We start from the raw sequence: 16,829 nt of genomic DNA, 5'->3' as shown, positions 1-16,829 counted from the left end.
ATGTACAGTGCCTGAAACATTCTAGACATTCAGTAAATGTGACCTGTTCATGTTGCTATTCACATTTTTAAAGCTTGTAATAATGATAAACTTGCCTGTTGTTTTTCTCACCAGCTATTGAAACTCTAGTTGTTACAGACAATTGCTCTGAAGAAGGAAAGGTCTTCAGCTTGAACACCTACATGAACTCAGTGGACATCCGTTGCAATGACATCGTGCAGGAAAACGTGAAAGGTACATGTAGTGGCTGCATTCAGAACCTCTAAGACACACAGATCAGCATCATTATGTGAGTCATTGAGAGAGTCGCCAATAAGATCTTTCCTAATTGGTTTGTTACCCGAAGACTGTGTCATTTGAGTCTTTTCCTTAAAAAAAAAAACAAAAAAACAAAAAAAAAACCTCCCCAAAGTGGAGGCTTTCTATTCTTCAGTGTGGAAGACACTTCTTTGCAATTTGGAGGCTTTTCTGTCCAGGTCTCCGACGGGGTTCACCCAAATGCAGTCCCTGAGAGAAGCATAAGGAGTGTATTTGGGATGTGATTCCAGGAGGCATCGGTAGGCGGATTAGTCACCGTTCTCCAGAGAAACAGAATCGATAGGATATGTGTGTGGGCAGAAAGAGAAACAGAGATCTTAAGAAATTAGCTCATGTGATTATGGAAAGTAGCAAGTCTAAACTCTAGCCAGCAGGCCGGAGACCCAGGGAAGAGTTAATGTCGTAGCTGCAGACCAAAGACAGCCGAGAGACAGAATACCCTCTTGTTTGGGAGAAGTCAGTCTTTTTCTTAAGGCCTGCAACTGATTGGGTGATGGAGGGTAATCTACTTTATTCAAAGTCTCCTGATGGAAATGTTACCCTCATCTGAAAAATACCTTTACGGCAACACCCGGACTCACATTTGACCCAACAGCTGGGTAGCATGGCCTAGCCACATTGACACAAAATTAACCATCCCAGTAGGCGAGAGAGGAAATGAGACAGAGAAGAGGGGACGGCCACTACAGGTGTCAGTATGTCAGTGAGCAGATTTGCTGCAGGTGGTAACTGTGACCCGCCCTACCGAGCTCTCCCATTCTGCCCTGTGTACAAATCAAACACACTCCCTATAGGGAATGCCCCCAGGTAGAGAGTTACAATTGTTCGCAATAGAATCTATCAGCAGATAAGAAACCCGGGGCGCCGGGGGGGGGGGGGGGGGGGCTCAGTCAGTTAAGCATCTGACTCTTGATTCGGCTCAGGTCACGATCCCTGGGTCATGGGATCAAGCCCTGTATCAGGCCCTCTGCTGAGTATGGAGCCTGCTTGGGAATCTCTCCTTCCCTCTCTCTGCCCTCTCCCCTGCTCGTGTGCACTCGCTCTCTCTCTGTCAAACCCAAGAGGGCCCCGGGAATAGTCAAGGCACCTACAGCACCTGCTAATCCTGTGTACAAAGGAATGGAATGTTAAACTATTAACTGTCCCAGTGCTGCCAGACTTTCTGGTGTTTCAAGAGAAACCAAAAATCAGGTGGGTTGCATGAATACCTTCAATTTTTTTTTAATGTTTATTTATTTTTGAGAGAGAGAGAGAGACAGCATGAGCAGGGGAGGGGCAGAGAGAGAGAGAGAGACCCAGAATCCGAAGCAGGCTCCGGGCTCTGAGCTGTCAGCACAGAACCCGACACAGGGCTCGAACTCACAAACCGCGAGATCGTGACCTGAGCCCAAGTGAGATGCTTAACCAACTGAGCCACCCAGGTGCCGCGAATACCTCCGGTTTTCAAATTTGGTCTTACGTTAGCTGCCATGGCGTTATAACTGGTGTAACATGATAAATGAGGTCTTAAAATCCCATCCTGTAAATGTGGGTACAGCTGGTCTGTAATGTCAGCAAAAGTCCCAAAGGAAAGACAACGAAACGTGGACAACTAACCACATGCTGAGCTGAGGAAGTGAGGCAATTAGTTCCTGTTACTTCCTCTCCTCCCCCAAAAAGATAAGCGCGTGAATCTGCCCCGTTCGAGAACGGGCCAGGCGGAGGATAGAAGCCAACCTCCAGCCACGTGATTCACACCGGCATTGTCCCCAGGTTCTTCGGAAACTCACGATTTGTGGAGAGTGTGCACGACTGCCCAGTGCAAGCCAGACAAAAACACATCTGTGGCCCCGCTTGCTCTTTAATCGCATCCTGGGGTCGTGGGGGGTCAGGATTTCACATAGGAATTCAGAGACGACACAGCTCAGCCCACAACAGCTGCCTATGCTGAACTGTTTAAGTAAATTACAGACATCGCAATGTGATTGCATGTGCCTCAAGGAGCCCCTGGCCTAGAGGTGCCCAGTACGGGACTATTCACCCTCCCCCAGTGATGCCCCATAGTCTCATCTCTGGACATTTGCATTATCTGTTCCTCTGCCAGGAATGCCAACCACCACTCCACTGGGTGAACTGTTACTCTTCAACACAGCCTAGCCCACACCTCCTCCATGAGGCCTCCCAGGACTGCGCACTTCCATCACGGCACCAAAACCTGACCCTCCCTCCTCTACGTTCCCCCAGCATCTCGAACCTACCCCATCCTGGCATCTAACGTGTTGTGCTGTGTCTTGATTGACACGTCTTTGTCTCCCCCACTGTGCTGGAATCCCCATAAGGACCAAAATCATGATTTCTTTCTATAGTCACCACGAGGGGCACATCACCTGGAGGACAGGGACAAATGTTCGCTGAATTAAATCCACATTTAGGGCGATGCCTCAACATTCCCAATGAGAGAAAAGAACCCATTGACAGATGTGTGACAAGCTCAGAGAGGGACATTTGTCTGTCCCTCAGGCTGTGTCTATTCTTTGTCATGGCAGCCATCCTGCGTCCAGTAGGGATGTTGAGCAGCAGCCTCTCCCCCACCTTGATCCACTAGACGTCAGTAGCCGTCACCCAGTGCGACAACCAAAAATGCCTCCAGACATTGCCCAATGTCCCAAGAGGGGGCAGAATTGCCACTCCCCCCCCCGCCCCCGCCAACTGAGAAATGCTCATCTAGAGCGACCTTATAAATGACCTTCAAAGAGTAACAACTTTAAGATCGAAGGGAGGTGTTACCACCTCGCCCCGAAGACACCCACCGGAGGTGAGCTGGGACTGTCCCAGGTAATTCGAGACAGACAGTCACATGACACCACGTCCCCTGTAAAACATCTCAGAGAACAAACCCAGGCCACAGAGACTGACCTTGGAAAAGTACAGCCACCCTTCTCTTTTCTGCTTGTGATTTTGCTCGTAACCAGAATACCTCTGCTCAAAACTAAGCCGTTTCTAAGCCTAAGAGCAGGTGGACAGATCACCTGCCCGTCTTTTCCGTCCACCTACCGCTGTTTCACTCTGACAAATGGAAAACTGTCATGAACTCAGAGAAACAGAAATGAATCGCTTCTGTTCCCTCAGGCAAGACCAGAGAAGCCTCAGTAGAGAAGCGTGTGAAGAATTTATTCGAACAGGAATTTATTTTACTGCAGAGCTAGTAAGGGACTTTTATCCAGAAACCTGTTAACCTGTTTCCGGTCCCTACAATCCTCACTCATCCACATAGATGGCCTCTGCGGCGTGGACTTCTCTGCGGCTACAAAGAAAAAAGAAAACTTATGGACATGGGAATATGGTCATAGCATCCTGTAACTCTGTATAACCCATACTATAGCCCGTAATCCATTATATTCAAGCTAACTACAAATGCATTTGTTTTCTCCTTTTATATAAACAAGAGAAACTTATTTTCTCACAGTTCTGGAGGCTACAAGTCTGAGATCAAGGCGCAGGCAGGGTGGGTTTCTTCTGAGGCCTCTCTCCTTGGCAGATGGCCACCTTCTCTGTCTTCACACGGTCTTTTCCCTGTGAGTGCACGTCTCCGGTCTCTCTTTGCGTGTCCAGAGTTCTTCTTCTTTACTCTTCAATGCGGCTCAGCTCTCACCCCCTCCGTGATGCCTCCCAGGATTGCCTATTTCCATCACGGCACCAAAGTCAGGTCCTCCCTCCTCTGGCCCCATCTTTATAAAGGCCCTGTCTTCAAACAGTCACATTCTGAAGGACTTGAACTTAATGAATTTGGGGGGTAGGGGGGACACAATTTGGCCCATCCTATTGATATATGCCATATGCATGTCCTTCCACTGTATCATAGTTATAAATACATGGTATAAATATATCATGTGCATTTTTACTTTTAGCCTATTAAAGTATGTTAAATTATGGCATTCTTTTGCTTAACATCTTTAGTGCCTTTCCACTAGCTTAAAATAAAAGATCTTTTTTTTCTTTTAGAGAGAGAGAGAGGTGGGGGGGGGGGGAAGGGCAGAGATAGAGAGAATCCCAAGCAGGCTCCACACTGCCAGTGCAGAGCCCCACACAGGGCTCGAACCCATGAACCCTGAGATCATGACCTGAGCTGAAATCAAGAGTCAGCCACTTCCTTCTCCACCCAGCCGCCCCAACCACTGTCTTAAAATAAAAGCAAAAGCCCTCCTCAAGGCTTATAAGGCCCTGCAGGATCTGCCCCCATCACCCCTGCCCTCCCCCCTCCCCCCCACACGCTCTCCACCCTACACACCCCTCTTCAGCCACACTGACCTCCTCCCTGTTCCCTGAACCAGCGGGGCACGTTCTCTTCTGTCGATGCCCACCTGGCCCTCCCTGCCATCACTCTGCTGTCTGAAAACTGTCTGAAATAGCATCCGCCAAATCTGCCTGTCCCCTCACCTCACTTAATTTTCTCCGTAGGACTGATCATCCTGTGACATAGGCTTTTATTGGTTTGTTTATGTTTGTTTGCTTCTCTCCTGGACCAGAAAGTAAGATCCCTAAGAAGTGGTTTATCCTGTCCCCCACTGTATCTCCAGAATAGTATCTGGAACATAGTAGGCATTCCATCAAAGAAAACTGAATATGTGAATAGGTAGAGGTATAGGTATATTATGATCTCTTTTCTTTTCAATATTTATTTATTTTTGAGAGAGAGACAAAGAGACAAGCAAGGGAGGAGCAGAGAGAGAGGGAGACACAGAATCCGAAGGAGGCTCCAGGCTCTGAGCTGTCAGCACAGAGCCCGACGTGGGGCTCGAGCCCACGAACCACAAGATCATGACCTGAGCCGATGTCGGACACTCAACCGACTGAGCCTCCCAGGATCCCCATATTATGATTTCTATATACACTATTTCTAGATCTGGTTTACGTATATAATATACGGAAGGAGATGATTACATTCATACATACAAAGAGATAAACGTACGTGTAACCCAACTATTAACAGGTTTCCTTAAGTCCAGTCTCAACATTATTCTTCATCCAAAAGGAATGCAAAGCAAATGCTCCAAGTCTTGAGAAATAAGCCAGTCTTTCTGGAAGTCTCCAGAAGGCAGCAGAGGAAGTGGAATGACACCACATAAGACCTACCCAACTTGCTGAGTTTCCTCCTCTTCGAGGCTGACCCACCTCTCTCCTCTCCTCCTCCCTCAAAATCCCATCAGCCTCTTCTTGGCCCTCCCCCCAACTTCGATATCATTTTCTCCTAAGGCCAGCAGTGTCCTCTCTTACACAAATCAGCTTAACCTCTCTCGGTCCATCCAGTTCTTCCCCCAAGTTTTCCCCTATTCAGTCCAGAAAAAGAGTTCAGGGCCAAAAACATGAAGTCTGTGTCAGAGGTGGAAAAGGGAGAGACAGTGAGAATCTCTATTGCACTCGCGCTCAGGTATGTGACTATGTGTGCACACGTATACCTGTGTATATGCACACGTGTGTGTGTGTGTGCATGTATCATAGGCGTGGGGAAGGAATGGTGGCATTTTTTTTCAGACTCTCATTTCTCCGATTCCTCAGGTCCCACCGCAATTGCCTTTATTTCATACTCTTCTCTTGGAAACATCATAAACGCAACGTTCTTTGAAGAGGCAAATGGCAAAGACCGAGTTTACCTGAACTCTCAGGTAGTGAGTGCCGCTATTGGACCCGAAAGGAATACATCTCTCCCCAAGTCTGTGATTCTGACTTTTCAGCACGTGAAGGTGGGTCAGAGCTGCTCTTTGAGCGTGCTTAGGGGGTCTTGGAGGTGGACCAAACAATGTGCACTCCCTCCCCAGTCTGGGCTTCTGGACTGTGCCGTCGAATACCGTAGCCAGGAGCCTCGTGAAATGTGGTGGGTCTGAATTGAGATTCAGAAGATGTAGTATTTCTGGATTTAGACTCAGTCTTCCCAGAGTTTGAACCCGTCCTAAGAAAACCACCATGCAAAGCAGCTCATTAATAATTTTTCGGGGGCTGCTGGCTGGCTCAGTCGGTGTAGCCTACGCCTCTTGATCTCGGGGTTGTGGGTCTGAACCCCACGTTCAAGGTAGAGATTACTTTTTTTTTTACATTTATTTATTCTTGAGAGACAGAGTGAGAATGGAGGAGGGGCAGAGAGAGAAGGAGACACAGAATCCAAAACAGGCTCCAGGCTCTGAGCAAGCGTTCAGCACAGAGCCCGATGCGGGGCTTGAACCCATGAACCGTGAGATCATGACCTGAGCCGAAGTCAGACACTTAACCGGCTGAGCCACCCAGGCACCCCTACTGTTTTTTTAATCTGAAAAAATAATAATAATAATTTGGGGGTGCCTGGGTGGCTCGGTTGGTTAAGCATAGGACTTGGAATTTTATTTTATTTTTGAATTTACATGCAGGTTAGTTAGCATAGAGTGCTGTAATGATTTTAGTAGATTCTAGTGATTCACCCCCCATGTATAACACCCAGTGCTCATCCCAACAAGTGTCTTCCCTAATGCCCCTTACCCATTTAGCCCACCCCCCACCCACAACCCCTCCAGCCACCCTCAGTTGATTCTTTGTATTTAAGAGTCTCTTATGGGGCACCTGGGTGGCACAGTCAGTTAAGCGTCCGACTTCGGCTCAGGTCATGATGGATGTTAATTAACTTTGTTGTGCAGCGTATGCATAGATCAAATAATTATGTTGAATACCTTACACTTACGTAATTTATATGTCAATTATATCTCAAGAAAGCTGGCAAAGATATATAAACTTATTTTTTAATTTTAAAGAAAATAAGAATTGAGGGGGAGAAAGTGGGGACATGTCGGTTTCGCCTATCCGAGGCCTAAAATCTAAGTATGGAATTTTTGATATATGGCATCTAGAGATGGTCTAGTGAATTATCAAAGGAGATACAGCCTCCCAACAGGAGAACATTTTCCTCGTCTCCTTGGCCCCATGAAGTGATGCTCTGGAAACCCCTGGGAGAAAAAGAAGAGGTGGAAGGCTGATTCTGTTCTCTCTCTCCTGGCGACATTTCTTTCCTAAACTTCCCCGTCTCATTGCATGAGCAGTTGTTTTATAAGGGGTCAGGGACACAACTGGTATGAAGACATCATGGAAATTTGCCTTCGGGAGTGTTTAGGAGAAAACTCTATGAGCCATAGATACTTGATTTTATTTTATTTTAAAGTTTATGTATTTATTTTGAGAGAGAGAGAGAGAGGGACAGAGAGAATCCCAAGCCGGCTCTGATGTCAACACAGAGCCCGACGTGGGCTCAAACTCACCAACCGTGAGATCAAGACCTGAGCCGGGATCAAGAGTCAAACGCTTAACCAACGGAGCCATCCAGGCGCCCCTCTTTTATTTACTTTTGTTTGTTTGTTTGTTTGACTTCCTGGTGGCAGATAAAGTCCTGAAACCAATGGCGTCCTGTAAAATTCTGGCCCCCCAGAGAGCCTTGATTTTGTTTCGTGTTACATGGAACCCCAACAGCACTGCGACTGTGGGAACAGGCGTCCCGGCAGGCGTCCTCTTCAGTTAGAATAAAAATCGCCTGAGTCACTTCTAAGAGGCCACGTGTCTGTTCACTTGCCACCCCAGTGTAGACCCACACGCTGAGAGTTGTCCGCCCCAAGGAAGAACGTGACGAGCACTTCTACTTTCAGATGAAGCCCAGCAGTGAAAAGGCCATCTGCGTCTACTGGAAAAGCATGAACGAGGGCGGCCAGTGGTCCAGCGACGGCTGTTTCCTGATACAAGCGAACAAAAGTCACACCATATGCAACTCCACCCACCTGTCCAGTTTTGCTGTCCTCGTGGCCCTAACCAACCAGGTACAACGTGTACATTTAATTCCTCCAGCCAGCCCTGTGTCAGCCCCTCTGGGGGGATGATAAATACTCTTTAAAAAAATGGGAGGGGTGCCTGGGTGGCTCAGTCGGTTGAGCGTCCGACTTCGGCTCAGGTCACGATCTCAAGGTTGGTGGGTTCGAGCCCCACATCGGGCTCTGTGCTGGCAGTGCTTGGGAGTCTCTCTCCCTCTCTCTCTGCTCCTCCCCTGCCTGCACTCTCTCTCTCTCAAAATAAATAAACTTTAAAAAATCTAAAAACAGACACGACTAAACCATGTTCTCAGGGGTTGCATACTTAGGTGGTAAAACTATGAAGATAATCAAGAATTGCTTATCCTAAAAGGATCACGGTTACCTCTGGGGGAGAAGGTGGTTTGCAATTGGAAAGAGCTTCTGGGATAATGTCTACAGACTAATGATCTTACCAACCATTTAGTAATTATGGATCATGTGATACATGTGTGTGTGTGCTCTTTTCTATATGTGCATTATATTTCACAATTTTTAAGGTTAAAAAAAACACAAAGGATTAAGAAATTCTATAAAGTGACATTGAAATAAGTGAAAATCCCCATGTGATTATAAGAGACGGCAACTGTCATTTCCCACCGGTGAGTCTCGCTTGAGTCTGCGTAGCTCATCAGACTTGTGGCTCCTGTCTTTAAGGAGATGAGCCCCAAGAGCTGAATTAGACAGATGCCTTAGTTTGGGATCTCCTGTAAGCAGATCCTGAGACAAAAAATTTGAGGGCAAGTAGTTTCTCTGGGAGGCGACCCCAAGACACATCAGTAGGAGTGTAGGGAGGTGAGACAGAGAAGAGAAGGCAGCCAGTAAGCGGTGTGTCAAAGAGGAAGTTACTGGGGCACCTGGGTGGCTCAGTCAGTTTGATTTCTGCTCAGGTCATGATCTCAGGGTCATGAGATCGAGTCCCACATCGCACTCCCCACCAGGAAGGCAGCCTACTTAGGATTCTCTCTCTCCCTCTCCCTGTGTCCCTTCCCTTCCCTCTAAAAGAGAGAGGCGGGGAGAGGGAGGGGGAGAGAGAAAGTTACCAACGTAGACAACTGGGACTCAATCCCATTGGGTACTCCTGGGAGATATCCTAGAACATGCATTTCAGAGCCTTCCCACATAAAGGTGAGGGAGCTGGGATATTTATCCACCAATGCCATACTTGTATTGTTTGAGGGAAGCTTCTAGGGGTATTAACATCCTGGTACTTGTGACCCCTCTGGCATGTCCAGGCATGCTCCTGTGGCAGGAGAAATAGTCAGGGTCACTGGATTTCACAGAAAACGGCCAAAGGACAGGTAGCAGAGAGCGTGAGGGGCCTCTGCGACACAGGGCTTCCTTTATCTCTTGAGTGCAAGACTTAGCCTAGCACATTCTTTCATTTCCACGTGAATCTGCTGTACAACATAGAGCCTATGGTTAACACAGTATTGTGCACTTAAAAACTTGTCAAGAGCGTCGATCTCGTGTTGTTTCTTACCACAGAAAGAAAAAAGCAAGGGGGACACAGGATCGTGGAGGTGATGGATAGTTTATTACCTTGACTGTGGTGATGGCATCATAGGTCTGTGCCTATGCCCAAACTCATCAAAATGTGTGCATTCAACGTGTGCAATATTTTGTATGTTACGTATACCTCAGTAAAGCCGGGAAGAAGACGACTTAGTCTGACAGACGCTTCTTAAACTCTTATCAACTGGCTTCATGCCTATGTTTGGGATGCCGCATTCCAAAGGGGGGAAAATTAATCCTGGAGACTGACTGTGATGTCCTCCTCGGTGGGTCCCAGGAGGAGGATCCCGTGCTGGCTGTGATCACCTACGTGGGGCTGGGCCTCTCTCTGCTGTGCCTCCTCCTGGCAGCCCTCACCTTCCTCCTGTGCAAAGCCATCCAGAACACCAGCACCTCGCTCCACCTGCAGCTCTCGATCTGCCTCTTCCTGGCCCACCTGCTCTTCCTCACGGCCATCGACCAGACCAAGATCAAGGTACTGACACTGTCACAGAGGACCCCCTGCCCTGAGCCACGGGACGCTCAGTTCGTGGAGCCCTGCTGCACTGATACCTTAACACAATATCGTTGGGTGACAGGGAGGCTGGAGGGGTAAATAGCCTATTTCACGTTGACTGATGAAGCAGAAGACAATCCTCTCTCAACAACTCGACCCTATATATATATATATATATATACGAGTTCTCCCCGCTGGCAAGGTATGGGAGGGGTCCTGGGGCCACCCTCCTCCCTGACAGTCCCTCCTGGTGACTCCTTCCTCCTCCCCCAGCTGCTGTGCGCCATCATCGCGGGGGCCTTACACTATCTCTACCTGGCCTCCTTCACCTGGATGCTGTTGGAGGGTCTACACCTCTTCCTCACGGCACGCAACCTGACGGTGGTCAACTACTCCAGTGTGAGCAGGTTCATGAAAAGACTCATGTTCCCTGTGGGCTATGGAGTCCCGGCTCTAATCGTGGCCATTTCTGCTGCATCCAGACCTTCCCTTTATGGAACACCCACCAGGTAAGTGCAAATTCCCACTGCCCCTATCTTCTCCAGCACAACTGTGGCCATCATAGAACCAATAGCGATTTAATTTCCCCCGAACATGATAGGCAGAGGAAAGGTCAGTGCCCACTCCGAAGACATCTCTCTGATGGAATTTTGTGTTCATTGAACTGTTTTTAAGTCCTTAAGATTTAATTATTTCAAATGTTCATTATGAAGTATTTAATCATTATATATTACACATTCTAGTGATTCTTTATCCACAAAGGTCAATGTTCTCTTGACTCACTTCTCATCTCTCTCTTAGATGCTGGCTCCACACAGACAAAGGATTTGTATGGACCTTCCTGGGCCCCGTCTGCACCATCTTCTCCGTGAGTAACACATGACATCAGAGCATCCTGCCTGCCAAAGTGACGGTCATTCAAAGACCAGGTGTACCAGGAGGGTTACAGGCAGCGGGAGCAATCATTCCAGTTGGCCCAGGACTGATGAGAGACCCCCCCACCCATGATGCAGGAATTTCCATTGCAACAACAGGACTAACATGTTTCCTGAGACCTGGGACTTTCAGTGCTAAAATTTGGAGTTTCCATGCGAACTGCATCGAAGTGCTCGCCAAAGTTACAGGACAAACACATGCCTGAGTTACAGGGTGGTTGGTCTAGTCTTCTAGGACTTCTACAAAAGGCAAAAGCTTCTTACCTGCCGGGTTAGGTGTTGGATGAGCTAGGAGGATGCTTACCAGATGTGGAGTGAATTTAATACACCTGTGGGCTTTCTGCAGATTAATCTGGCCTTCTTTCTGATGACCTTCTGGATTGTGAAAAACAAGCTCTCCTCCCTCAACAGAGATGTGTCCACCCTCCAGAACACCAGGTGAGGAGGAGTCAGAGGAATGTCCCCATCCAGAGCATTATCCTCAGAGCTCCAAGGATCTGATGTCCAGAGAGAATGGACTTTGCCCTGATACACAGGGATTGCTTCCATGCCTTACATAGCAGGTCCTGAGAACATTTCTATCCTCACAACACACTCAAAACATCACATAACAGTTCCCAGAACCCAGCGCACCCTTTCATGGTCGTGCCTTCATGCGTTTTAGGCCCCCTGCCTTCCCCTTCTCTTGCCCCACGTGAACGCAGGTTCATCAACCACATGTCACCTCGTCTAAGAGTTTGGGAATGTCCTTTCCTTTCCTCAACTTTGCACAGAATCAGTGGCCTCTATTCTGGGCAAAGCACATTCTGGGTCAGGTCATGGAGAAGGTGGGGACAGGAACAGCCCTGGATGGGATCTGGGCAGAAGTACCTCACTTTGCAAATGTTACAAGTCATCATTTGTTTTTGTCTTGCCACCAGACTCTAAGGGCTGTGGAAACAGAAGTCTTGTCTTGGTTGTTCTGAATGCCCAAGCCCCAGCCTAGGGCCAGGGGCACAGAATGTTCTCGATGATGTCAGCTGAACAAAATTAGGGGTCTTCCTGAAACATCGTGACCTTTTTGAAACTCACATTCTGGAGTGTCACTACCATCCCTAGTCCTAGTCAAACTGCCGTCCCTGACCCAAACACCATTTCTTTTTATGGAATCATTGACGATAAAGATCCAAGTTGATCGCTACTCAGTAGGAAGCATCCGTGGAGTGGACTTGAAAACAGGTGGGGTGGGGAGGGGGCTGTTGCTCCCGGTGCATCACGAGCCTCCTCTCTCCTCCTGCCCAGGATGCTGACATTCAAAGCGACGGCTCAGCTCCTCATCCTGGGTTGCACGTGGTGTCTGGGCGTCCTGCAGGTGGGGCCAGCTGCCCGAGTCATGGCTTACCTCTTCACCATCATCAACAGCTTGCAGGGAGTGTTCATCTTCCTGGTGTACTGCCTCCTCAGCCAGCAGGTAAACACCAACCCCTTTTTTTATTGTCAAAAAATTAGGACATAGTGTAATGAACCCTTGAATCGTTTCAATCTATGTTCTCTGAATTTTCATATAAGCTGTGAGCCATGTGTAAACACTATGTTCTCTCTACTTCAAGATATTCTTGATTATAAGATACATGAATTTATTAACAGCTTTCAGAAAGTAAATAGTTGCTACATCAAGGAAATATGTTTTTCTTCAGTTTTCCCATTTGTAATAGTCAGCTATTGCTGTGTAACAAACGACCTCAAAAATCTCCGGAGCCGAAACACAAACATTTGCTTTTCTCATTCTCAAGTCTGATTGAGGTTCAGCCGATCTTGTCTGGGCTCAGCTTGGCTTGGTTCTAGAACATAGATCACGTTCAGGTCTTCTCCTTGAGACTCCTCCTGAGGCTTAGCGGAAACCGAGAAGTTCCCTAGGATCTGTTCTTCTGATGACAATGGCAAAATCACAAGAAGACAAGTCCTGTTGGAAAGGGGCCATTTCAAGCCTTGTGGTCCTGCTTGAATCACTTCCACTGATATTGCCTTGGCCAAAGAAAGTCATATGTCCAAGCCCAAAGTCAAGGGAAAAGAACCCTCTAGCCACCAGGAGGCTAAGACAGGGTGTAATACTGTGAGAGAGGAGTGAATAATTGAAATCACTAATGCAATCCACCACACCACTTAAACACATGAATTCTTAATCACATTTCCATGTGATGGGATAGTTTCCATACTAATACGTTTTAATAGTTCTATGACGGCATTAAATAATAAGTTAATCTTTCCAACATGTTATTATGAACATTTTCAAACACACAAAAAGGTTAAAACAATTATGCAATGGACACATATATACCAATCACTTCAATTATCTTTGTGCTATATTTGTTTTGCCACATTGTCTGTCCACATATCCATTCTTTTACCCATTCTCCACCACTAAGTCCCTGGTAACCCCTATTCTACTTTGTGGCTCAATTACTTAGACTATTATAAGGATCTCAGGTATGTGGAACCAGACGATATTTGTCCTTTGTTCCAGGCTTATTTCACTGAGCGTAATGCCTTCAAGGTCCATCCACGTTGCAGCCTGTACCAGAATACCATTCCTTTTTAAGGCTCAGTGAATAATATTTCATTGTCCACATATGCCACGTGTTGTTGAAGTTTTTTAAAACTTGTTCTATTCCTGACTCACTGGTTTCTCTCTTCACCCACCAATGTTAACAGAAACCATTCCAGTCTTGTCTTTGATATTCCAGGTCCGAAAATGGTTCCGAGAGATCATGAAATCTAAACCTGAGTCTGAGACTTACACACTTTCCACCAGGTTTGGCGCAAACTCAAGACCCAGTGAGGTAAGAGGATTTGTGATTTATTCTAATGTTTCCTCCCTTGACACCCAAAGCCCCCTCTCCACGTCTTCGTATGAGGTTCCTTCCCTGGGGGGGTATGACAGAGAGCTCTTTTCCTGATGACCTGGTTTGCATTTCTCATTCTTACCGTATCGTTCCTCAGTTGACCCCTCCCTGATTACTGACAGTGCTTAAGCTGGCTTGTGTATATATTCTCGTCATACAAATGAGTAAGGGTCAAACGTGTCACCAGCATAACTGCCATCTAACGTAGAATCCTTGGGGGGAGGCTTAGAATCACAGACATAGAGCAGTGGTCATCATCCTCTGAAATCCCGCTATCCCTTGGAGAGGCGGACGTAAGCCCAGTGGTGTTGGCAGAAAGGGCTCCAGGAGAGGCACCCCACCCCAGCTGCTCTACATAATTATAGGAGAGGAGCATATGGAATAATGGGACCTTCCAGGGAGAGGAAATGGTCTTGTTAGAAAGAGGACCTCCATGGAACTTGATAGCTGGTATTCAACTGTTCCTCCATTGACTTAACTCAGACTCGATGCACCAAGGAATGAGTTTCCAGCACTACCTTGGATCTCTCTGTAGCTGTCCCTTATTTGCCTCTTTGGAGAAATGAGAGAACATACTTCTCCAAGAAGGCACGCCCCTAGATAGGCAAGAAGGGCTCCAAAACTCGTAATCCAAAAAATTTTTCCCAGTCTCATTTGTATGCTCCCATACACCCACCACATCTGCTAGCCAAGGAGCCTTCGAGTGTGTTGTTTTTAGAATAAACAGAACTGAGACACATAGTTTTCCACATTCTTTGGGCTAATATGTGATACTCTCAGCACCGGAAATATTGAGTCAGTAAAGAAGCATCTATCCCTAACTGGAGGTGAATTCATTCAAAATCTCTCCAAAAGGGCTAAAAGAAAAACAAGACCAAAAAAATCCCCCTTTCCCTCCTAGGGCAAGTCAAGTGATCAGAAAACAAAACAAAACAAAACAAAACAAAACTGTGAGTATCAGGTTTAAATCATTCCCAATGAGAGTAAAATTGTAACAGGGACTGACTGCTGGCTGTGACCATTACAAGACTTCCTTGATAATCCAGAATGATTTTCAAAGCTTCCAGCACTCCAGTAACTGGTTTCCCACAATAAATAAGGAATTTTTTTTATTATTGTTCTGTAACATTGTGGAAATTGAGTAAGATGAGTGTATCTTTGAAAGGGGAATATATATATATATATATATAATATATATATATATATATATGCATTAGCTCCCTGTAGGAAATACATTCACTTTAATTAAAAGAATCTCTGAAGCTTTTACTTTTCTAGGCACAGAGTATGACTAAAAAGCTAAGAAACAAAAATCCAGGGCACCTGAGTGGCTCAGTCAGTTGAGTGTCTGACTCTTGATTTCAGCTCTGGTCATGATCCCTGGGTTGTGGGTTTGAGCCCTGTGCTAAGTGTGGAGCCTGCTTAAGGTTCTCTCTCTCTCTCTCTCTCTCTCTCTCTCTCCCCCTTTCCCCTGCTCATGCACTCTCTCTCTCTAAAAAAACTTTTTTTAAATCCTTCCTCTTTCTCCATGGACAAATTTGCCCTTGGGTTAAATTCCAAGCTGTGCTCTCTAGAAACTTGCTAACGTTGGAAGGTCAGTTCTGCAACCAGGCAATATTGTTTGTGGAAAAAGTCACGTCTGACTAGACAGAGAGTTCTGTGAATGAACCGTAAATAACAGGAGGGAAATGATAGCTTTGGACTTCCTGCATACAATGACTCATAGAACGAGGCCAGGAACCCCTGTCCTCACGGGCTGCTACAGGAGGTATCGCTTTTCTCGTGCAGCTTTTAAACCAGGCTGTAACTTGTAGGTGGTAAACGTGATATTTGTTGAGTTCTGCAACGTGTCAAGGTGCTGCAGTGGGCAAGAGACATACAAAAGGAACAAGACGTCAGGCGCCTGGGTGGTCAGTCGGTTGAGTGTCCAACTTCAGCTCAGGTCAAAGCATCTGACTCTTGATTTCAGCTCAGGTCGTGATCCCAGATTCATGAGATCGAGCCCCCTATTGGGCTCTGTGCTGACAGGGCAGAGCCTGCTTGAGATTCTCTGTCTCTGTCTCTCTCTCTCTCTCTCTCTCTCTCAGCCTCTCCCCCACCTCAAAATAAGTAAATAAACATTTTTTTTAACTAAAAAAAAAAAAAAGAATTCTTCATTTGGGATTTTTAAATTCTCCCACTTCTTAAATTTTTTTTAAGGTTTGTTTATTTTTGAGAGAAAGAGAGAGAGAGAGCATAAGCAGGGGAGGGGCAGAGAGAGAGTGAGACACAGAATCCGAAGCAGGCTCCAGGCTCCAAGCTGTCAGCACAGAGCCTGACGCGGGGATCGAACTCATGGACTGTGAGATCATGACCTGAGCCAAAGTCAGATGCTCAACCGACTGAGCCACCCAGGCGCCCCAAGAAGTCCTCCCATTTAAGCTGAAGAAGGCCACACCTGTCCTAAGATTCCAAAATGCTAGGCGATCATGTCATTCTTTCCTGCTGGATGGAGCTCTTGTCGCCAAGGACTTGCTAACAGGCTCTGAAAAAGCCACAATGACCCAGTTTTTGACCAGTTTGATCCAGTTCAGACACCAGGCTAACCATCCAGATGACCTCAATATCATTTCCATCCAACTGTGATTTTTAAAAAAAAGCACACCTAGGGGCGTCTGGGTGGCTCAGTTGGTTGGGCATCCGACTTCAGCTCAGGTCGTGATCTCACAGTTCGTGGGTTCGAGTCCCCCGTTGGGCTCTGTGCTGACAGCCCAGAGCCTGGAGCCTGCTTCCGATTCTGTGTCTCCCTCTCTCTCTGTACTTCCCTGCTCATGCTCTGTCTCTCTCAAAAATGAATTAAATGTTAAAAGAA

The 16,829-nt window shown here is 46.8% G+C and overlaps 1 protein-coding gene across 1 annotated transcript in view; it reads left to right on the top strand.

Moving 5' to 3' along the window:
- The window catches only part of ADGRE3 (adhesion G protein-coupled receptor E3), a 48,197-nt gene that overhangs the window by 28,750 nt on the left and 2,618 nt on the right, over nt 1-16,829 (top strand). Inside the window, exons 7-15 of the mRNA XM_049640039.1 lie at nt 115-234; nt 5,854-6,038; nt 7,956-8,123; nt 9,943-10,140; nt 10,435-10,670; nt 10,963-11,029; nt 11,443-11,534; nt 12,378-12,546; nt 13,820-13,915. Of these exons, the coding sequence (XP_049495996.1) occupies nt 115-234; nt 5,854-6,038; nt 7,956-8,123; nt 9,943-10,140; nt 10,435-10,670; nt 10,963-11,029; nt 11,443-11,534; nt 12,378-12,546; nt 13,820-13,915 (1,331 nt within the window). The remainder of the gene's footprint in view (nt 1-114; nt 235-5,853; nt 6,039-7,955; nt 8,124-9,942; nt 10,141-10,434; nt 10,671-10,962; nt 11,030-11,442; nt 11,535-12,377; nt 12,547-13,819; nt 13,916-16,829) is intronic.

This window comes from Panthera uncia, chromosome A2 (assembly GCF_023721935.1).
Source record: "Panthera uncia isolate 11264 chromosome A2, Puncia_PCG_1.0, whole genome shotgun sequence".
Taxonomy (NCBI): Eukaryota; Metazoa; Chordata; class Mammalia; order Carnivora; family Felidae; genus Panthera; species Panthera uncia.
This window is presented reverse-complemented; position numbering and strand designations above follow the sequence as displayed.